Here is a 22652-nt window from a genome sequence, read left to right as displayed (position 1 = left end):
ACTGCTCCACAGACATCAGGAGAAACAACTAACGACTCTGGCTAGTGAGAGCTTATCTAGTAAATAAAAGCTGATAACATATTTTAGCTAGCAAATATGACTCAAAAAAATTGAGAGGGGCCCAATCACTGTTTGTGTGGGGGGCAGTCGTGGAGGATAGCTAGAGACTCGGTAATAGGGAATTCAGTCCTGGGTGCTAGGATTAGGGAAATAAGGGTGGAACACATAGCAAGGAGCAGAGAGACTCAAGGAGGTTTGTGATTAGAAAGGACCATTAATTGTAAATGCCTTCTCCAAACATGCCCTTAAGAGCAAAGGCTTGTTGCTCCCTGCAAGGTGGTCAGTTCATCTGCACAGAGGGCACTAGCTAGAAGCCTATGGTGCTTTCACTCAGAAGCAAACGATGCATGAGCTTTCCAACAGACAAAACAACAAATCACATAAGAAAAATACCATCTTCGTTTATTGTTTAAAAACACTGGTAAAACAAACAGAAAAGAACAGAGAGCAGGAGGCTGATGCCCATTCCATCTCCCCAGCTAAGACAAAATTCTCCAAACACAGACAGCACAAGCTCCCAGGCTCAGACAGTGTTCAGGATTGAGGGGGGCCCTAGGAGAAAGGTCTCTACACCATGGTAGGGGTAGAAAAGTTAATCTTTTCAGCTAAAGGCACCACTTCCCGCACCACAGAACAGAATGAATTCTTCTGGGTTGTCAGTGAGGGGAAAGGCCTGCCACTCAGAGTATGTGATTCACCCCGAATTCTCTAAGGATGTGTAAAAGAGCCTGGGCTAGGGGAGGGAAAGGTGTCTGGAGGTTACAACGGAAGTGGGAATGCACCACACCAGGTATGGCACAGACCCCTGCAACCAACCCCTGCACCCTCTGCTCCAAAGTAATTTGAGCCCCAGGAAAAGATCTAGATAGGGAGTTTGGGACACAACCAAATATGGCAAATAGCTGTGGTTCTTGTTAGCAGACACAGAACGAAGTTACTCCAGAGTAAGACAAAAGCTACACTCTGAATATATTCTCCCCTCCCTGCTCCACCAGGTTGGAACCAGAACTGCCCAGTCTCATCCCTTCCCCCAGTCTCAACCCCAGAACTGGTCTTGCCTCTTTACTGGGTTTCTCCAAACACAGGAACTTCGGATGGCTGGAAAAGCTGGCAGGAAGTGTACTCACTGCAGGTTTCAGTGGACTTTTGCCTGAGCAGAGGGACAAGGACACATTGAGTGGTGCTGATGAAGGGGACAGGAAGATTCTAGGCACTGCGGCACTGACTCCCATCTCTCTGGCTGGAGCCTGAGCTGTACTGAGAGGAGCTGGTGAAGCCATGCAGACTGGGCTCTGAAACTGTTTGTATGGCAGCAGCACAGACACCATGGTGTGGATCCAAGCGTCACATGAATTTCCATTTGTCCTACTGATGAGAGTCAGAGCCCTAAGGGATTGGAGAGGGTAAGGAACAGGCTTCACTGCTCTGTGCCTCCACAGGTAGCCAGCCTGCCCCAGCAATGCTGCTCCTGCTGTCACATGCGTCAAATATAAAGGCGAGGTCCAAAAAGAGACCTTTTACTGGCTCATGTGTATCCCAGTCATCTCCACCAAGCACCAACGTCTTAATAGGGACCGCCCCACAGTTCAGAGTCCAACAACTCAGCCCTCAGATCTCGACATCACTTTCTTTATCATTATCGTGGTCACCATCATAGAACTCATTAGAAGCCTCAGGCCTGAAAGACAGACAAGAACATAAAGACAGGCAGCCTTTTCCAGCATTTTCAGAAGAGCAGAGCTTGTCTGGACACATGCATGAGAACACGTTGCTAGAACGAGGGGAGGGAGGGACACATCTCCTCACTTAGCAGACATGGGATATGACCTCTGAGGCATGTAACCATGTGCTAGTAGAGAAGTTTCTCTGGAATCAAAAGGGATGCAATATCTACTCTGGGATGTGGACAGTCCCCACCATATCTCCGCTCACTGGGATGGGGTGAACAGGAGAGAGGAGCCCCTTTCCCAGCTCATCAGAACAAGGAGAACAGGAGGCCAAGTACCTGTTGTAGTTCTCCTCAGAGCCTCTCTCCTCTGGATCAGGCTCGTCTGCACGGTCATAACTGAGCAGGTCAGAAGGAACATCATGGATCTGGACACTGGGAGCATGGTTCAGCATTTTCAGATTCTCAGATATTGTCTGTCTGATTTGATCCAAGTACTAGTTAGGAATAGAAGGAGCAGATCAGCTTAGCTAGACTGAAGAGACAGTACCACGATTACTGGCATTAACACCTGCCTGCACCATGCATGCCCTAAGGCCATGCAAATGCCATCAATGCAAATGGCTTTAAACTGTAGCATAGAGCATAACATACTCAACGCAGGCACTGAGGGCTTGTCTACACTTAAAAGGATGCAGCTGTGCCGCTGTAGTGCTTCAGCAAAGAAACTACCTACACCAACAGGAGGGCTTCTCCCATTGCTGTAGGTCAGTAGTTCTCAACCAGAGGTACGTGCATCCCTAGGGGTTTCCAGAGGTCTTCAAAGGGGTACACATCAACTCATCTAGATATTTGCCTAGTTTTACAACAGACTACATAAAATGCACTGCTGAAGTCAGTGCAAACTAGGTAATAATTGGAGATATACCAATCTCCTAGAACTGGAAGGGACCTTGAAAGGTCATTGAGTCCAGCCCCCTGCCTTCACTAGCAGGACCAATTTTTGCCCCAGCTCCCTAAGTGGCCCCCTCAAGGATTGAACTCACAACCCTGGGTTTAGCAGGCCAATGCTCAAACCACTAAGCTATCCCTCCCTACTAAAATTTCAATGACTTGTTTATACTGCTCTATATACTGTACACTGAAATGTAAGTACAATATTTATATTCCAATTGATTTAGTTTATAATTATATGATAAAATGAGAAAGTAAACATTTTTTCAGAAAGAATGTGCTGTGACACTTCTGTATTTTTGTGTCTGATTTTGAGTTCTGTAATAAGCAAGTAGTTTAAATGAGGTGAAAACTTGGGGTACACAAGACAAATCATGATTCATGAAAGGGGTACAGTAGTCTGGAAAGGTTAAGAGCCATTGCTATAGGGGTTATCCACAGCCCTGAGAAGCAGTAGCTATGTCAATGGGAGACTTCTCCTGTCAATCAGCGCTAGTGTACACTGGGAGTTAGGTCAGTGTAACTGCATTGCTGAATGACCTAGTTATATTGACATACGGCTGACATAAGACCAAGCCTAAGAGTCAGGGCAGGTGCTTCAGAAGTGGAAAGGAAATTGTAAGAGGACCTTCAAGTTTCTCAGATATGAAATATCTTTGGAGAGCTCCCTACATCTCAAAGATGCTGTGAGGTTGCAAACATAGGTGCCCACTCCATGGAGAAAAACTGACAGGTGCTTAGCACCCACCAGCAGCCAAGCTTCCCTCCCACCAGTGCCCNCTTCAACAACTCCAGAACAGTCAGGTGTGCAGGAGGTGCTGGAAAGGCAGGGGAAAAGCAGGGACGGGGCACGATCAGGGGAGGGGCGGAAAGAAGCAGGGAAGAGGTGGGGCGAGGGTGGAGCAGGGGTGAGAAGAGGCAGGGTGGGGGCTTGGAGGAAGGGGTGCAGTGGGAGCAGGGAAAATTAGAAGCTGGCGCCTGTGGCTGCAAAGAAGAAAGCATGTTGTCCAACACTGGGATGAGCAGGAAAGTCTCTTGTTGCCCTGCCCTGACAAGTTTTTCCTGGGTGAGCTGCTGGCTGAAGTCCACCTGATTTCACAGGATCTAGCATCAAACACAGACCTTTTCTTTTCAGACTACATCACATGGCCTATGTTAGCTGATGCAGAGTAGCATGTCCAGGACAAAGCCAGAGCCACTCACCTGTCTAGAGTTCTGGTTCTCAATTCTTGTACTGACATCCGGGTGGAGGGTAAAGTCTGGAGCAAAGTACTCGAAGTATTCTGCGAGGGAACCAGTAAAGAGTTAAAGAACAGGGGCAAGGGGAGTTTGAAACTAGTTTTTCTGAAACACTGTTCTGCAGAGATGGGAACAGCCTACCCTACACCATGCTAGCTGTCACCATACCATCAAGAGCACAGTGAGAGCCAACTCTATCATCACGAGGGGTACGCTGCCAGAAAGAAAAGAGAACGCAACAGGAACATTGTGTAAAGAATTTAGAACATGAGGCTGTAATGCAAATATGTCTGTCCAGTGAGGCCCACCACAGATAGGGGATGTGTACAGTAGGAAGCAAGAAAGAACAGGAACACCTGGGTTAGGATCAGAAGATACTACTGCTTCGGCCCCACTCTGGTTAACATTAATTAACGTAGGTGTGGAATCCAGCTAAAGTCCCTGAAGCATTAGAACATAGAAGCACATCAGCTAAATTTATGAAAAGAATGGTGAAACTCACATTTATTTATTCCAAGGCTAAAAGGAACCATTGTGATCAACTAGTCCAGGGGTTTTCAAACTGGGGGTCGGGACTTCTGAGGGGGTCACGGTGTTATTACATGGGAGTTCGTGAGCTGTCAGCCTCCATCCCAAACCTAGCTTTGCCTCCAACATTTCAAATAGTGTTAAATATATAAAAAAATGGTTTTAATTTAGAAGGGGGGGGGCTTTACACTCAGTGGCTTGCTATGTGAATGGGGTCACCAGTACAAGTTTGAGAACCACTGAACTGGTCTGACCTGCTGTATAACAACACAGGTCAGAGACTTTCCTAAAATAATTCCTAAAGCAGCTCTTTTAGAAAAACATTCAATCTTGATATAAAAATTGCCAGTGATGGAGAATCAACCACAAGTCTGGCAAATTGTTCTAATGGTTAATTACTTTCACTGTTAAAAAATGATACCTTATTTCCAATCTGAATTTGTCTCATTTCAACTTCCAGCCACTGGACAGTGTTATACCTTTCACTGCTAGACTGAAGAGCCCATTATCAAATATCTGAACATACCCTGCAGGTATTTATAGACTGTAATCAAGTCATCCATTAACCTTCTCTTTGTTAAGATAAATAGACTGAGCTCTTTGGAGGTACGTCCAGACTACCCACTGTATTGGCGGGTAGCGATTGATTTTTCGGGGATCAATATATCGCGTCTCATCTAGAGGTAAGGACTCAAGGTAAATCGATCTAAGATACTTCAACTTCAGCTACACTATGCATGTAACTGTAATTGCGTATCTTAGATCGATACCCCCCTTAGTGTAGACCAGCCCAGAGTCTATCACTATAAGGCAGGTTTTCGAATCCTTTTAGTCGTTCTTGTGGCTCTTCTCAGAAGTCTCTCCAATTTATCAACCTCCTTCTTGAACTGTGAACACCAGAGCTGCATACAGGATTCCAGCAGTCATTACACCAGTGCCAAATACAGAGATAAAATAACCCTTCTACAATTATTCAAGATTCCCCCGTTTAGGCATCCAAGAATCACATTAATCCTTTTGGTCACAGCATCGCACTGGGAGCTCACGTTCAGTTGATTATCCCCCATGACCCTCAAATCTTTTCCAGAGTCACTGCTTCCCAGGAGAGAGTCCCCCATCCTGAAAATATGGCCTATGTTCTTTGTTCCTAGATGCATACATTTACATTTAGTCATACTAAAATGCATAGTGTTTGCTTGCAACCAGCTTTCCACGCAATCCAGAACACACTGTAACAGTGACCTCATCTTTTTCATTATTTACCACTCCCCCAATGTGTGTGTCATCTCCAAAATTTCTCAATGATGATTTTATGTTTTTTTTCCCCTCAAGTCATTGATAAAAATAGTAAATAGCATAGAACAGATTTCTGTGGGACCCCACTGGAAACACATTCATTCAATGATGATTCCCCATTTATAATTGAGACATGTCAGTTAGCCAGCTTTTATTCCATTTAATGTATCTTACATTGATTTTATATCTTTCTAATCCAATGATCCTCAGTCTGAGGCTCACAAGCTACAAGTGGGCTCTTTAATATGTCTCCTGTGGCTTTTTGCAGCACGTGATATTAAAATGCTATGTGATTTAATTATTAACCAATCTAAGTTATTAACCAAGCAGGATGCTTTTACTATGTTATCAATCAATTTTAATTGATACAATACTTGGTCAGTCATTTTGATGTGAGAAATAATATATGATTAGAACAGTGATATTCAGGCCTCTGGTTCAGGAGCCAAATTAGCAATCAGCATTACCCAAAAGAGTCACAGTCATGTGAGTTCATTATTTCATTTACGATAGTATTATCAATTCATATTTAAATGTGGAAATATTGGGCGGGGATGGATGGACAGTGGCTCTTTTGGGCAATGCTGACTGTTAATTTGGCTCCTGACTCAGAGGCCTGAATAACACTGTTCTAATCAAAATGTTGTGCATTACCAAGTTACCTTTATCAAATTGTAATCCCATCAAAAAAAACAAATTATGTTAGTTTCACAGGATCTATTTCCATAAACCTATGTTGATCGGCATTAATTATAATACGTTTCGTTAATTCTTTATTAAAATAGTCCCATATCAGCTGCTCTAATTTCTTGTCCAGGAGAGATGTCAGACTGACAGGGGCCTATACTTACCCAGGTCATCCCACTTACCCTATTTAAATATTCGCACAACATAGTAATCTGTAACAAGATGACACTAACTCACCACTGTATGGGAGTTCCTCACTAATTGCTTCATCCACAAGCAGCGATGTTTCATAGGTCCTAAAAACACAGAACATTCTACTCAGTCCAGAAAAGATTGACTTTTCCCCCATTACCAGCAGTCAGCCTGAAACTCAGTGCCAGTTACAGCTGCATAAAGGCCCAAAGGAGCACAAGTGTTGATAACCCTCACGCCATCTGCAATAAATAGGACATCCTCCAGCAAGCATGTGAAAGACTCACCAGCATCGTGCCACATTACGAACAGTATAGCCACCTCCTCCCAGCACCAGAAGGGGGATGTTGAAACTCTTTACATACTCCACACACTCCCTAAAAACCCAAAACAGAAGGGAAACCTGTGACTGTTAGCAGCTGATCTAAGCTCATCAATGCAGCACCATGCTCAACCCAGTAACATACCTAACTGTATGATACACATATTTCAGGGCTCCCATCAGTGAAACCCAAACCTTGCCCTGATGGGAGCTGTTCTCATGGCTTGAGAGAAATCTGAGCTCTGTGTTCATGCATTCTGGCAGAGCACTGCCAGAAGAAATGTTGCAAGATCCCAAATCTAGTCTGGGGAACTCTGCTTCTGCAGAATCTTGCCCCTTATTAGCTCTTCTGAGGAGACCCTCCTATCCCACAGGGAACTAGATTACTCTCGTTGAGCTCAAGTCTCACACTGAAGGACCCAATGGATCCTTTCACTGACTGCAATGATGGTCCTTTAAATGTTCCATTCACATCCTTGCTTAACTTACCCATGTCCTCTTATACTGAGGTTAAAGCAACCCAGACGGTCACAACCCAGGGAGTCAGCACCGCACTAGGGAAGAGAAAGAGAACAGCTGAATCCTAGCTAAGAAGCATTATTCTCCAGATGCACATCCTAACAAGCCATCAGCATCCCACAGATACACTCACCTACCACAGAGCCACAAGCTGCATTCCAGAGAGCCAGAACCCACCTATCCATATTTCCCCAGGGAGCCACAGATGCACATACTGGAGAGTGCCTACCTCCTATCCATTTCCTCTGCAACAGATACACACAGACCTGCTCTCCTACCTGTAGCACTATGCATGTGGGCTGATAGTAGTCCACCACCTGGTTAATGACTGGCTGGAAGAGGTGTTTATAACCTTTAGAGACAAAGACAGATTGTCATCATGGCTCAAGAGGGCAAACAGGGTCATTGGGGCTCAGGGAAAGCATTCCACTTACTTTGGTCATCAATGCCATCCCGCAGTGGCACATTGAGGCAATAATAGCGGCCACTCTCTGCCCCAACCTCGTACATGTCACCTGGCAGAGGAAAGGAGGCAGAGTCACAGCACACAAGGATCAGCTCTGAAACGTCATAAGTGTGGGCAGTATAGACAACAGCAAATCAAGACTTCTGCCAAGGGACCCAACCATGGCATGGAGATCCTTTCCACCTACTCTGCAAACTACAACGGGACCATATCCTTCACTCAGCCTCTCCCCACTCTCCAGAACTCCTTTCTTCAGTCATTCCTCTCTGAAACCAGAGCCCCAGAACCTCACACTACCATGTAACAGCAGTGATTGGGGCCTGAAATCTGCACTTCACTGGGGCAGTGGAAATTCTGTACCTGTACCAGGGAAGAAGTAGTTCCCATATTTGTGAAAAGATACTGTCATGACACGGTCTGTCAAGTAAAAGGCCTCCTGAACACCATCTCCGTGATGAATATCAATGTCAATGTAGAGAACACGTGGGTGATATCTGCCAGAAACAGGAGACAAAGGCGCATTACAGTCCACTGGTGCCATCCCAACTACAGCAACCACTCTGCTATGACTTCCTAAAATTTAACCCCCATAAAACAAGCCTGTAATATGTCAAAGGCCTTCTGACTCAGCAAGCCCATCTGGTCCCCCTCTAGGGTCTCTGGAGAATATCTCTGTCATTAGCCCACAAGGTAATGTTTGTATAGAGCATCTTCCATACAAACAGTACCTTAAAACACTCTTGTCTGTTATATTAAGAGGCACGAACAAGGAACAACAGGTTTTAAGAGCAGACTAGAGACACGATGGAAAGCACATGAAAGAGAGAGATGCAATGGGCCTGTTCAGACGGCAAAGGCTGCAGAGAAGGTTCTTGCATTGGGAGGAGAAAGATTATGCAAAGGGTCAGGAAGGAGGCCACTGGTGAACACGCAAAGTGAGAGGAACCAGCGATAAGGCTGGGTAGTGCAAGTCCATGAATTGACTGACTTGTACAGTCAGAGAAGTTTAAAAAACACTTTATGTACAAAAGTCTTTGCCCTGAAGAACTTACAGTCTAGTTAATCTTCAACAATTAGAGCAATTTTTAAATGCTCCTGAAATGAATGGGGAGTAAAGTAATTTGAAGATGGAAGCAGCTGTTCTTCCCTGTATGTGCCACAGTGCTGGAGTTTGGAGAGCCAGGACTTGAGGAGGCCAGGGGAATGAAGTGCAGTCATTCAGACGGAGGCAGGAACGTGGATCTCAGCCACGGTGGGCAGAAGGACAGAGTGCCCAGGGGCATTGTTGCCTAGATGGCAACAGGCAGCATTGCAGAGACAGGGAATGTGGAAAAAGGAAAGTTGAGTGAAGGCTGAAGCCAAAGTTACTGAGAACAGAGGTCTGAATGCAGGGGAGAGAAAGGATATGCAGCTGGGCTTGAGAAGTGTCCTCTTGCCAAGTGGACATTCAGGGGAATGCAGGAGAGTTGAAATTACTGGGCAATAAATTTACTAGGTCTGTCAAGCAGAGGTCAGATAAGGAGAGGTCATTTAAAACATCAAAACTTATATGTCCCCACTTTAAATGTTAACTAATGTTAAAGAGAGAGGGGACATAACCCTAACCAGAGCCAACACCCTTTTTGAGATGAGGTGACTAGCACTGCAGTAACATTTAGAGGCAGCAAACCTTGATTAATCCAGAAAATATTAGAATGCCTTTCTATAATTCTCCATCCCATTCCTTACGAGTTTAGACTTTTTTTGGACCACAACTGAATTTTTTTGACCAAAGTGGAGGTCTCCATTATGCTGTCTCCAATGATACCCAGAGCCCTTTCCTGAGCCAATACAGTTAAATTTAGAATCCAGATTCACATGTAGTTCAAATTTTACCTTCCAACGCACAACACTTTGCATTTATCACAAAGGGCTTAACAATGGCAAGAACTATACACACAGTAAGCCTCAAAAGGGCCCTGTGAAGCAGAAAAATATTTCACAGATGGTAAACTGAGAAAACAACAAAGCTACGACCAGAAACCCTTATTCTCAGTCCTCTGCCTTAACTGAGACCTATTCCTGATTCTGAGGATGAGAAGAGGACAGTAGGTAAAGAACTGAGTGTTTCGGACTCTGCAATGGCAGGGTCTTGGTAGAGAAGCGAAGCTACCAGTAGAGATAGAGGCTGGAGACATAAGAAGAGAATCATGCCAGGGACACGCCTCAACAGCTGTTAGGCTATAGAAGACACCTGAAACAGAGACTGTCCAGGGCAGCTAATGATCAGCTATTTCTAAGGCACAACAGAAATTAAGGAGAACAAGAAGGGAAGAATCCTCTATCAGTAGAGGGGATCCTATTTATGATGTGGAGAAGGGCAGTGTCCATACTACAACCACATCACACAGGGCATCTCTCACATCATTACCCTCCCAGAGCATCACTTCTAATCCAGAACAGTATCACAGCTGCACTCACACCGAGTCCTTACTTGAGCAGCTCCAGAATGCCGATAACTATGTCATTGACGTAACAAAACCCAGAAGCCTGCAGTGCAAAGAAAATAAAATGGAGTCAAAAGAAGAGCAGCAATGAGGCCAACTTTGAGTGAGACACAGAAATACTTAGTCTTGTGTCATTACCTCAAACTTCTTGGCATGATGCAGGCCTCCAGCCCAGTTTATTGCAATATCACAGATCTAAGAAAGGAAGAGCAGATTAGCTCAAAGATAAGAGCAACAACCCCAAGCCCAACTGCATGTCAGTATGGACATCAGCCCTGCCCCCACATTGTGGCTCACAATTATTATTTTTGCCCCTTTCTCCCCACCCATCCAGTCCCTTCAGATGCCCTGCTATCTGTCATCCAGTCAAGCTACTTAAGCTGTACTAAATCAGTGTTTGCAATCAGTCAGAGTGGGGGAGGGGGAAATCCAGGAGATTCCCTCACAAATTAACAGACAGGTGACACCGAGTTGGTGTTTTTACAATAAGTATATGTAGCATAGATTATTTTAGGAACTCCATCCCCCATAGCAGACAGTTGGCATGTCAGTGTTCAAAGAGGACAAGCATATCAGCTCAGAGTTACCTTGTTGTTCAGTTGCGTTGCTCCCTGCAATGAGGCCCCAGTATAGCGAGAGCAAAATTCAAAAAGGCCTGGGAACACTGGGCTGCAAAAAGAGAACACAAAATTCAAACAGAACAGAACCTCCTAACTTCAGATACACGTCTCCAGGATTGAGACCAAAACAAAACTCTCAGTGACCATTAGACAAATATCATCAAAATGCAGTCTCTGCTAGAGAAAGTTAATTTGGGGTCATTCTGACCCTGTTCACTACAGACTACATATCACTAGGCAACATTACACCATCCTTTGCAAACACTATGGAAAACTTGGTGGATTTGATGATAATTACAAGAAACTTGCAAGTTAGTATGGAACAATCTTGTTCACCATATACTCCAGATCTAGAGAATGGGAAACTTACAGACTAAACTCTGCCTTCTACCATGCTAATGCATATATGGGGACAGGTCCTGGACAGAGAAGATACAAGGCATCCTGTGTAAGGGAGAGGGCAGGACTTCACAACAAAAACAACAACAGGGAACTTGGCTGTCCAAGACATCTATTCACACACCATATTCCTATGGGGTTGTAATCTGTTAGTTTGAAGATGCTCCCCAGCCATTCATCTACCTACTGAATAGACTGCTGTGAGCAATAAATTGCATCCAGGGATGTACAATGCTCTTGCTCAAAGTAGTAAATTATGTCTCATCTCCATCATGCAATCCCCCTCTAGCCAGCAGGCTTGCTACGGCAGAAGAACTCCTTTACTCATTCTCAGTGACTCACAGCATGTACACACTAACAAGTGCACATCATAATATATCAATGTGAGCACACAATCTACCAGAAATAAAATATAAACCTCAAATCTGTTGCTTCCATGTGTTTCACTTGTTAACAGGCCCCAGAGCTTGTACCTGACCACACTGTTTTCCCAAAAGTAGAACTACAATCAAATTAACCCAATGAGAGGATTGGCTGAGGGAGAAAGCAAATACCACTGCCACAGGAGTGCAGGCCAGGGAGGTGTCTGAAAAACGTGTTATATGGCCACCAATGAATGACAAGAATGACAGATAAGCTCACCCTAAAGTAGGTGGCAGCCTGACCTGTGTCGACAGCACTTTGTAGTCCTGCAAATAGCTGAAACTCCCAGCAGATTATGTATTTAAGAATACTGGGCTTGTTCAGTTTGGAGAAAAGGAGACTATGGAAAAGCAAGGACAGCAGCTTCTGCCTCCCACAGCTAAATCTCATCACTTCTCATCCTGTCCTCACTTATTAGTGGGAATACTAGTATATAGAGACTGTGCTGTTATCCTATTATTTATTGCTTGAGGTCAAGATGTTCAAAATTGACTAGCGATTTGGGGTGCAAAGTTTGAGACACTGATTTTCAGAGTTTATCTGCACTTTCTGAAAGTCAGAACCTTTCAGTTTCTCAAGTTTGGCACCCAAAAAACTGAGGCAACCAAAATTAGCCACCTTTGGGGTCGGGAAGGAATTTTCCTCCAGGGCGGATTGGCAGAGGCCCTGGAGGTTTTTCGCCTTCCTCTGCAGCGTGGGGCATGGGTCGCTTGCTGGTGGATTCTCTGCAGCTTGAGGTCTTCAGATCACAATTTTGAGGATTTCGATAACTCAGTCATGGGTTAGGGGTTGTTATAAATGTGTATGGGTAGGGTTTTGTGGCCTGCCTTGTGCAGGAGGTCAGACTAGATGATCATATTGGTCCCTTCTGACCTATGAGTCTATGAGTCTATGAGCTAGGAGCCTCATGAAACCAAGTTAAATTACAGTCCCTAGCACTGAGCTTACCATCTAGATTCAGACCTAACAACTGAAACTCAAAGAGATTAAAAAGAGAAGGGAGAGGAAGAAGATTTACAGCAATAACAGTTACTCAACAAGTTGTTTGCAACATCTTGATGGCTCCAGTAGACTGTAGGGCTTTCTAAGTTAAAAATGTAAAATTTATATCACACTGTATTGGAACCATTATGATGCACCCATACCACACCAAACAATCTACTGTAACCCTTGTGCTTCCCATTCACCTGCTAAGTGCTAGATACTCACCAGTCATCACCCACATTGAAGGCATTGAGGCTCTTGGTGAATCCTTGCATGTTGTTGGGACTCACCCTCTGCAGGAAGTCTATATAATCCTCTGAGTGGAAGCGACACATATCGTGCTGGGATGCCTGGTATGGTTTAAAAACCTCAAAGAGAAGGACAAACAACAGTTATTTCCTGCTCAGAGTTAGGTTTACCTTGGCTACCAAAAATCTCACCACCAAATTAACTCCAAATAGACAAATACCCCAAATAACTGTGTCAGTCTAAAAATGTTAAGCTGAGCACATAGTTGAGCAAGTGTCATGCAAATTTAAATAAAAAGTGATCCGGAAAGTAGGGACTGATTCAAGAGATGGTGTCCATAACAATATGAATTTGCCAACGTTGCATTTTTTCATATTAAAGTACACTTTTAACTAAGTTAACAAAGAAGAATACCATATATTGTTAGGATATAGATATTCAGGCCTGTCTGCAAAGACCTATACTTTAAGAATTTAAGTGTATTCTTATCACTTAGCTAGTTATAGAGGTATAAAAGAGAGAATCAAAATCACTGTCTGTGTAATGGCCTTCTCTTACTGTGACAGGCTAAGGCCTTCAGCTAAGATGTAGTTAGGCAGCCATAAGCTGGGAAGTGTATGGTCACATCCTCACATTCCAAACTAGTCACATTGAAATAAGATGCTATTGGGCTGTTAGGAATATCAGGACAGGATTGTATTCCTATCACCTCCAGAGAAAGGGAGGAGCCTAGAAGATAGCATCCTGTCTGGCAATAACTCACTTATCAATAGACACAGCTGGAAAACCCTTATGTCTGTATAGATGTAGTTGTAAAATCCTCACTTCTGTATTGTTTTGTATGTTTATTTGCATGGTCTCTGGTTCTGTAATTGTTTCAGTCTACTGTATAATTAATTTGTTGGGTGTAAACCAATTAAGGTGGTGGGATATAATTGGTTAAATAACCATATTACAATATGTTAGGATTGGTTAGTTAAATTTCAGTAAAATGATTGGTTAAGGTATAGCTAAGCAGAACTCAAGTTTTACTATATAGTCTGCAGTCAATCAGGAAGTAAGGGGGGGAATGGGAACAGGGACTGGGGATGGGGGAATTGAAATCTTGTCTTGCTAAAGGGGAAAATGGGAACAGGGACACAGGCAAGGCTCTGTGGTGTCAGAGCTGGGAAGGGGGACACTAAGGAAGGAAACTGGAATCATGCTTGCTGGAAGTTCACCCCAATAAACATCGAATTGTTTGCACCTTTGGACTTCAAGTATTGTTGCTCTCTGTTCATGCAAGAAGGACCAGGTAAGTAAGAGGGTGAAGCAATAAGCCCCCTAACATATATGTACAATGAGAGTAAATTAAGCTGCTCTGAGATTAATCGGAAACTTAAGTTTTGCCTTTCTTTATCTGACTCTAATTAAAATGTATACTTTTAACAAAATTAAGAAAGTTTTGCTTTTTAAAAAAGTCGGAGAAAGCTTGGGCTTGTGTCCATGGGGAAATATATTCACATAACTATAGAGGTATAACTCCCCGTGTGGATATGGTTATTCCGGAATAAGAGTGTCCTCACAGGGAGTTATACCGGTATAGCTATATGGGTATAATTATACTGTTATGATTATTCTGGTAACCTATGGAAACATGCAACTACAGAGCACTACTGGCCAATACCCACACAAAGAGTTTGTTAAACTGGCTTTAAGATTAATAAAGTATCAAACTTTTAACCTGAAAGAACATTATTTTAAAAAGAAAGATTAGAGAGCCAGGAAGTTAAACAATTTATATTTAAAAAACCCAAACATTGGAAGTTTGGGAATTCACGGTTAAGAATACCACATATACTCGATTATAAGCCGGTTTGGTGTAAGTCACCTCACCCCCACAAGATGGATAAGTAAAAATGGAAATTTTTTATGACTTATTCATGAGCCGACCCTATAATTCAGGGGTTGGCAAACTTTGGCTCCCGGGCCATCAGGATAAGCCACTGCCGGGCCGAAACAGTTTGTTTACTTCAAGCATTTGCAGGTATGGAGGTAAACCTAAGTAAACAAAGTCTCCCAGCACTCCAGCTTGTTACCCTGACGGACCAGGACAGAAACTGGTGGGGAAATTTTGGGGGGGGGAGAAGCTGGGGGTCAGGGAAATAACCCCTGTGACCACCTCCCACATGACCCCACCCCTAGACTGGGACCCCCCCACTCTCCCCATCCGATCTCTTCCTACCTTAGCTGGGGCGGGCCAAGTGAGGATGTCTCTGGTCTGGCTGGGTGGCACGGCCACAGCTTGCTCCAGCAGGTCGGGTTGGGCCGTCACAGCCACAGCCTGCTCCGGCTGGCGGGGTGGGCAGTGTGGCCACAGCCTGCCAGCCCCAAGCTGCAGACACTTTGGAGGCTGGGGGGAGAGCAGCGTGGCCAGAAGCGGAGACACTCTGGCCCCGCCTCTTCCCTTCTGGCTCTGCTGCCTCTCCTTGCCCCCTCTGTTGGGGGGCAGGGGCTGTGTCCCACCTCTCCCTCTCTATACCCATTCATAAGCCAACCTCCTTCTCTGATCCTTCCCTTTTTTACTAAAAAGATTAGGCTTATGAACGAGTATATACAGTAAGCTATTCTTCCCAATCAGTAGCTCTTCTGAGAAAGGTACAAATGGAAACCAACAAGTATCCTTCTAGCATGGCTGGTTGCTATTTATAAAAACAATTACCTCACAGTTTCAAACAGGTATCTTGAAATCCACAGCTGAAATCATGTATTTTTGGAGTCTCCCCATAACACTTACATGGTACACCATCTTTGGCTGTGGACATATTATTTAATCCATATGACCCACTCACGTTGCAGAGTATATATTTCTGAAGCCAAATGATATATTGTGACAAATATGATGTGCCTTGTAATAATTTGCAATAACTGTACGTTGGCTTGGATAAGGAATGGTATTTTCTATATGAATATTCTAGTTTAAGCGCTTCTCACTAGGAAACTTTCTAGGATGGATCAGGCAAGGAGGAGGCAATGGCTCAAGATAGTTCCTATCAGTTTTCACTTAAGAGTTGTTCCAGAAGAACACCAGAACTATTAGCTCCAGTAACTCAGGGCCTGTGGGACTGATTTAACCAGGAGAGGAGCTAAAGCCCACTAACATAGAAATAAGCCTCCTGCAGAACAAAGGACCAGACAGGATTTAAAAAAAAAAAAGACTCTTAGAGGTGCAAAGTAAAATCCAAACTGAGACACGCAAAAACCCAGGAACATGTAGGAGCATCTGAAGAAGCTAGGCTATGTCTAGGTTACCATTATAAGATGATAGTACTTTAAGGAAGGGACAGAGGTGCCTTACCTAAACTCATATTATAGCTGGAGCTAGGACTGCCATTCAGAGAAAGTTTTCTGAGTTCCAGACTTGTCAGCTTAAAATGAAAAACTTCAATTATTTCTATTTCTATGCTGCCTCCTTTGTTGCAGCAAAATCAAAGATCTTATTCTGCCTGTGACTGTGGTGCTTGCAGAAAACATGCCTGATTAAAAAAGCAGGTGATACTCTCAAGAAAGTGCCCTTATCAAATGACACTGTGTGTCAGAGAATGTTTGCTGCCCTGAAACCACTATCAACAAGCACATACTGTTTTGAAAAAGTATAAGGGCAAACTCTACTCAACAGGACATTTTTAAACTAATTGACTTTTTTTAAAAAATACAATTTGAGTTGGAATTTATGCAAATTTGTCTGCACTGATGGGGCCACTGCAATGACCAAGAGAGTGAACAGGCTTGTAGTTAGGATCAAGAAAGAAAGTCCTTCCTTTCAATTGATGCACTGAGAGAACTTGCTTCAAAAAAGAGGAGTTCTGAGCTCCATAAAGTTTTAAATAAGTTTGTCAAAACTGTCAACTTTACAAGTCCAAGCCACTCAATGCTCACCTGTTTCGCATTCTTTGCAAAGAGAGGAGGTCAGAACATCAGCAACTGTTGCTTCACACAGAGGTTCACTGGCTTTCAAGAGGGAAAGTACTTGACAGATGGTTTGAATTATGCACAGAAGTTAACGTTTTTTTCTGATCATTAATTCCCTTTTGCTTCTGTGTCTGACAACATTCTGTGATTAGCTCAACTTGCCTATCTCACAGATATATCTTGCAAGCTGAGTGATCTAAATTTGTCCATGAAAGGCCATGTCTGCTATCACAGAGATTCAGATTGTTAAAGCAAAAGCTTATATTAAGAAAACTAAATTCTGGAAGTCCAAGTGTCGAGACAAAGACTTTATCTGTTTTCCAATGCTTCATTAGGTCTGAACAGGGGAAACTGAGCAGAGCAAAATTATTTCCCCAACGTTCAACTCATTCTTCAACTCAGCTCAATTCAGCTGGATAAGAAACCCATTCATTTTATCAGATGTTAGCAGCAGTAGCGTGTCTGCCAGGCAGCAAGAAAATCTTCTTGAGTTCTCCTCAGACCATGGTCTGCAAATGAAGTTTAATGACTCCACACTAACCTAGTTCTGATGTTTAGTACAGAAAAAGTACATTAACCTTGGGAACCATGCTTTGGGTGTTCTGTTATCTTTTGAATCAACATATCTTTCTGCAGTCTCATTTTCTGCTGTCACTGCCACCAAGACAAAGAATAGGAATATACTTAATGTGAAGAAAAACCTAAATCTTGCTGTCACTTCACTGTCTACCAGAATTACAAGGCTCACAAGTGAAAAAGAGGCTCAAGTATCACACTGAAATGTAACTACAATAGTTATATTCCAATTGATATATTTTGTAATTATTTGGCAAAAATGAGAAAAAAAGCAATTTTGCAGTAATAGTGTGCTGTGACACTTTTGTATTTTTATGTCTCATTTTATAAGCAAGTAGTTTTAAGTTAAGTGAAACTTGGAGCACGCAAGACAAATCAGACTCCTGAAAGGAGTACAGTAGTCTGGAAAGGTTGAGAACCACTGGCTTAAAGCATCCCTGGTATATAGAGAACCATGTTCTATCCTAATACAGTTACATGACTGTTGTGTACACAGACAAGAATAAGCCATAATATAACATAGCTCAGACAAATATATTTTATAATCATATTTTAACATGGTTACGTTTGCAGCATATATAGGGCTTTACAGGCCACAGACAATGCTCCCCTGAGACGGGAGTCTCAGCATCATCAGATAAGCGATGCTTACGATCATCTTCTTGTAGAGCCCATAGTGAAGCACCAGACTGTGGGTCAGTGCCAAGCGATGAGGTTTCATGGGATGTCCTGCTCCTGGAAAGAAAAGAAGACAGCACACAAAGTGGATTAATAGATAGACACACCACTCCCCACCCCCCGGCTCTCCCTGCCCCACAAACAGGACCACCTCCCCCTGCCTTCTCCCACTCCCACCCTCTCCACACATAGGGTCAGCTCCCCTTGCCCTCTCCCACCCACTGCCCATCCACAGTACCAGCTCCCCCTGCCCTCGCCCCTCCCTCCACACAGTACCAGCTCCCCCTGCCATCTCCCCTCCCTCCACACAGTACCAGCTCCCCCTGCCATCTCCCCTCCCCACACACAGGACCACCTTCCCCTGCCTTCTCCCACTCCCACCCTCCCACACACAGGGCCAGCTCCCCTTGCCCTCTCCCCCCCGACCCCTCCCCTCCCCACACACAGGGCCAGCTCCCCCTGCCCTCTCCCCTCCCTACCCACAGGACCACTGTGATGCTGTATGGAATCTGGGGGACACTTCAGAACATTATGAATACTAATATTGTAAAACTGCAATAAGTTATGCCAGACATGCCATGTAAGATATCTGCAAAAGTTGTAATTTGCCAGATATGATCATCTCATTTGTGCATTCGTATCACCTTTGTATTACGGTTTATAGATACGTATGTATGTCTGTATTTCAAACTCGTGCTATGCTTCTGGGTGAGCCCCCAGACAGTTTGGCATCAGCACTGCGTAGCCCACTCGATGGCCCATTAAGGACCACCAGTTATACTATTGACCCACTGAGAGAAGACAGAGGACTCAGCAAGGAATGGCTGGGCATGCCTATGGACAAAAAAAGTTTCCAAGCCATGGGGTGGGCAGTTCCTGTTTGAAACAAAGGAAGCACAAGCCATATGGCAAAAGACTATAAGAAGACAGCTGCATCTTCTCCTTTTGGTCTTCAATCCTGCTTTTTACCTCTGTAGGAACTTTGCTACAAACTGAAGCTCTGAACAAAGGACTGAATGACCTATCCAAGCTGTAGATGTATTCCAAAGGGCCTTTCAAGCCAACAACCTCACCAACACAGCTAGGAACCTTATATATGGACTTTGAAGTCTTTGAATGTATGTGACTGTTTTACCATTTAACATCTCTCTTCTTGGTCTTTCTTTTTTCTTTATAATAAACCTTTAGTTTTAGACAGGGATGGGCAAACTACGATCCACAGGACACATCCAACCCGCCAGACGATTTAATCTGGCCCTCGAGCTCCTGCAGCTCCTGGAAGAAGCGGCACATTCCCACTCCAGCTCCTATGTTTAGGGACAGCCAGGGGCCTCCACACACTGCCCTTGCTCCAAGCGCCGTGCAGCTCTTGGAATCAGCAGCACATTCTCCCTCCACCTCCTACGATTAGGGGCAGCCAGGGGCCTCCACACACTGCCCCCGCCCCTCCTATTGGCCTCAGTTCCCGGCCAATGGGAGCTGCAGGGACGGCACTTATGGATGGGGCAGCACACTCCCCCAGCTAGACTCCTCACCCCCACCACATTCCAACCCCCTGCCTGGAGCCCCTTCTCTCACCCCAAACTCCTCATTTCTGGCCCTACTCCAGAGCCCGCACACCCAGCCAGAGCTCACATCCCGTCCTCCACCCCAACCCCAATTTCATGAGCATTCATGGCACGCCATACAATTTCCATACCTAGATGTGGCCCTCAGGCCAAAAAGTTTGCCCACCCCTGTTTAGACACTAAAGGACTGGCTGTCAGCGTGGTATTTTGGGTAAGATCCAAACCTATACTGACCTAGTAATGCGGCTGACCCCTTTGGGGTCCAAAAAACATTTTGTGTATGTGAGTAGAGTTTTAAAATAACTTCTCACTATACTGGATCTAGGTGCTGACTGGGAGCCAGAGAACTGGAATGCAATAAATGGGGCTGTGTGATTTCTTTTTTTGCTTCTTGATAACCAATATGGTGGATCAGAAGCACAGTCTGTGACTGGTTGGAGAGTTTAACTTCAGTGTTACCCACCAGTCTTGGGAGTATCTGCTCTCCCTTTTGCAGCCTGCCCTGACCCTGGCATTTCCAATGAGGGCTACCCCAGGGTCACATTGGTATAGCCTTGGCAAGATCCACAGAACCAGATCATTTGAGTTGTGGATCAGAACCTCACGCTATTCCAAATTTTAAAATTTTGATACTGAAAGTGTTAAAGGTTAAAAAGTTAGTCACAATGAGTGATCCACAATCAAAACTATAAGCCCCGAGAGACAGCTAGCATTTTCAGCATGAGAGAGAAATGGCAGAACTTCGGATGCCAGAGAAGCAAACCTTGGCCCAGCTGGAAAAAGAAGCTGAGCCAGAGAATCTCACAGGAGGTGAATGGAACTGCTGCAAGCGGAGACCCAGGTTATCAGACTTAAACTCCAAATCAAAATAATGAAAGAACAGCAGGAACTGTGTTAGCTTGGAAACCCAGCTACAGCAACGATGGAGACAGAATCTGTTCAGTTTATAAGAATGTTGGTATGTTGTTTAACAGTGATATGGTAACTATGTTTAATCAGAGTAATCTCATAACCCAGTCCTAGAAAAAGTATTAATGTAAATCCTCTGTATTATTTGTAACTAACTGGGAGATTTTTGAAGAGGGGGTGTTTGACTCTAGGTAGCTCCATGTGTTTAACCAGGTATGCTAATAACAAGGAAGTGTCTCTCTCTAGCCTTGGGATTGTGGAAAATTGCTGTTTGTCCAGTCAGAAAAAGTTTATATAGTGAAGAAGTTTCTGAAGGTGTGTCTAATATCCCAGAAGTGGCACTGGAATTAGAGGAAGTGCAGAAAGCAGCTCAGAAAGCATCGGGGGGGTTTTGAGCAAATTGAACCTGATGGTCACTCTGAAGCCCTAACCAAGGAAGTTAAGTGTAGATTTCTGGTGGGCGATGGATTGCTGGCAAGTGAAGTTTGTAAAAGTGAGCCTGAACCAGGTAAAAGTGATGAGCCACTGTCTGTGGTAGGCAACAGTTTATCTGTTGAAGGAAAAACTGTTTTCAACTGTTTGTTGCAAACAGCACTGTGCCTAATGAAGGAAAACGTACCTCCAGTCCTTTGTGGAGCAGGCAGAAGGTACCTCTTGGCCTATGATGGTTGAGGATATTTCAGTTGTTCCAGAGTTGGTTCTGGACTTAACTGAAACCCAAAAAGGAAGCGTTCCTAAGCTTGTGTGTGGCAACCTGCATGTGGCCAGTGAGAAAAGCTGCAGAGGGAAAGAGCCTGCCCCCTCCAACTCTTTAACCAAGGAGTGTAGCAGCTTCCCTGAAAGGGGGTTATGTGAAAGTCCTCAATGTTCCGAGATGATTCTGGGTGTAAGTGAAACGCAGAGAGGCTCTGTTGTAGCTTCACAGAGCAATACTCCCTACCGCCCGGTTCCCCACCCGCCCAGGGCCCGCTCCCTGCCCCCGGTTCCCCACCCGCCCAGGGCCCGCTCCCTGCCCCCGGTTCCCCACCCGCCCAGGGCCCGCTCCCTGCCCCCGCCCAGGGCGAAGAACGGGACCGCTGCCTGCCTCAGGCCCGCGGGCCCCGCGCCTCTCACCGTAATGGAAGTTGCCCACGTCCGGGTCATAGAAATAGGCCACTGTCTTAGCCATAGCGCGCCACCGCCGGGACCCGCCGCCTGCCCGCTCCGCCCACAACCCGTGACATCACCGCGCCGCGCTTCGAGTCCCGCCCCCAACGCTGAGAGCTTGCACTGGCCCGCCCCGCCGGGCCCTGCGCAGAATTACGGGGGCGGGGCCCCGCAGAGCGGAGGAGCCTTGGGCCGCAACCCGACACATCCTCTCCCCGTTGCAACCAGCGTTTTTGCGCGCGCAGCTATGGCGGGTGTGACGCGGCTTTCGTCACAGAGCGGCCCCGGGGAGTTCGTGCCCTTGCAGCTCGCTACAGCCCCTGGGAGCGACGGGTGCGGCCGGCCTTGTCCCTGGCGCGCCCCCCTCCTCCGGGGCTGGGGAGCGGGAACCCGCCCTTTTGCTGCGGCTGCGCCGACCCCGGGACGGGCTGCCGGGAGCGCTGTTCCCGACGAGGCGCCTGGGTGAGCAGGGTCGAGCTCTCTCCCAGGGACCAGAGACGCGCAGTGCCAAGGCCACCCCAAGAGCAGAGCGGACGCAGAGTAAAAACTAACATTGCCAATGCAGCCCTCGGCTCTCCTGCGCCAGGGCCAGGAAATGCCAGTGGATGCATAGGGTGACCAGACGGCAGGTTCGAAAAACTCGGGTGGGGGGAGTAAATAGGAGCCTCTTGAAGAAAAAGCCCCTCAGATTGGGACTGCCCTTATAAAATCGAGACAGCTGGTCACCCTAGGGG

The 22652-nt window shown here is 45.3% G+C and overlaps 1 protein-coding gene across 1 annotated transcript; it reads right to left on the bottom strand.

Moving 5' to 3' along the window:
• Positions 1 to 441: 441 nt before the first annotated feature.
• HDAC3 (histone deacetylase 3) lies at positions 442 to 22018 on the bottom strand. Its single transcript, XM_032772530.2, has 15 exons — positions 21886 to 22018; positions 18270 to 18352; positions 13067 to 13209; positions 11003 to 11084; positions 10554 to 10610; positions 10403 to 10458; positions 8290 to 8423; positions 7898 to 7978; positions 7742 to 7815; positions 7434 to 7498; positions 6910 to 6999; positions 6668 to 6726; positions 3884 to 3963; positions 2066 to 2223; positions 442 to 1738 (listed from the first exon to the last, which is right to left on the bottom strand). The coding sequence occupies exons 1-15, from the start codon at positions 21938 to 21940 to the stop codon at positions 1669 to 1671; spliced, it is 1287 nt and encodes a 428-aa protein (XP_032628421.1). The 5' UTR covers positions 21941 to 22018; the 3' UTR covers positions 442 to 1668.
• Between the last annotated feature and the right edge of the window lie 634 nt (positions 22019 to 22652).

This window comes from Chelonoidis abingdonii, chromosome 7 (genome assembly GCF_003597395.2).
Source record: "Chelonoidis abingdonii isolate Lonesome George chromosome 7, CheloAbing_2.0, whole genome shotgun sequence".
NCBI lineage: Eukaryota > Metazoa > Chordata > Testudines > Testudinidae > Chelonoidis > Chelonoidis abingdonii.
The sequence above is the reverse complement of the archived record's forward strand: the minus strand, read 5'-3'. Positions and strand labels throughout refer to the sequence as shown.

Bases quoted from the DNA above. Each gene is read 5' to 3' on its own strand.
- HDAC3 (XM_032772530.2), bottom strand. From the start codon at position 21,940: ATGGCTAAGACAGTGGCCTATTTCTATGACCCGGACGTGGGCAACTTC. The intron at 7,499-7,741 runs GTAGGAGAGCAG...TCTCTTCCCTAG, and splicing joins CCACATGCATAGTGCTACAG to TGCGGTGCTGACTCCCTGGG. The intron at 7,000-7,433 runs GTAAGTTAAGCA...TTGGGTTTTTAG, and splicing joins CTCAGTATAAGAGGACATGG to GGAGTGTGTGGAGTATGTAA.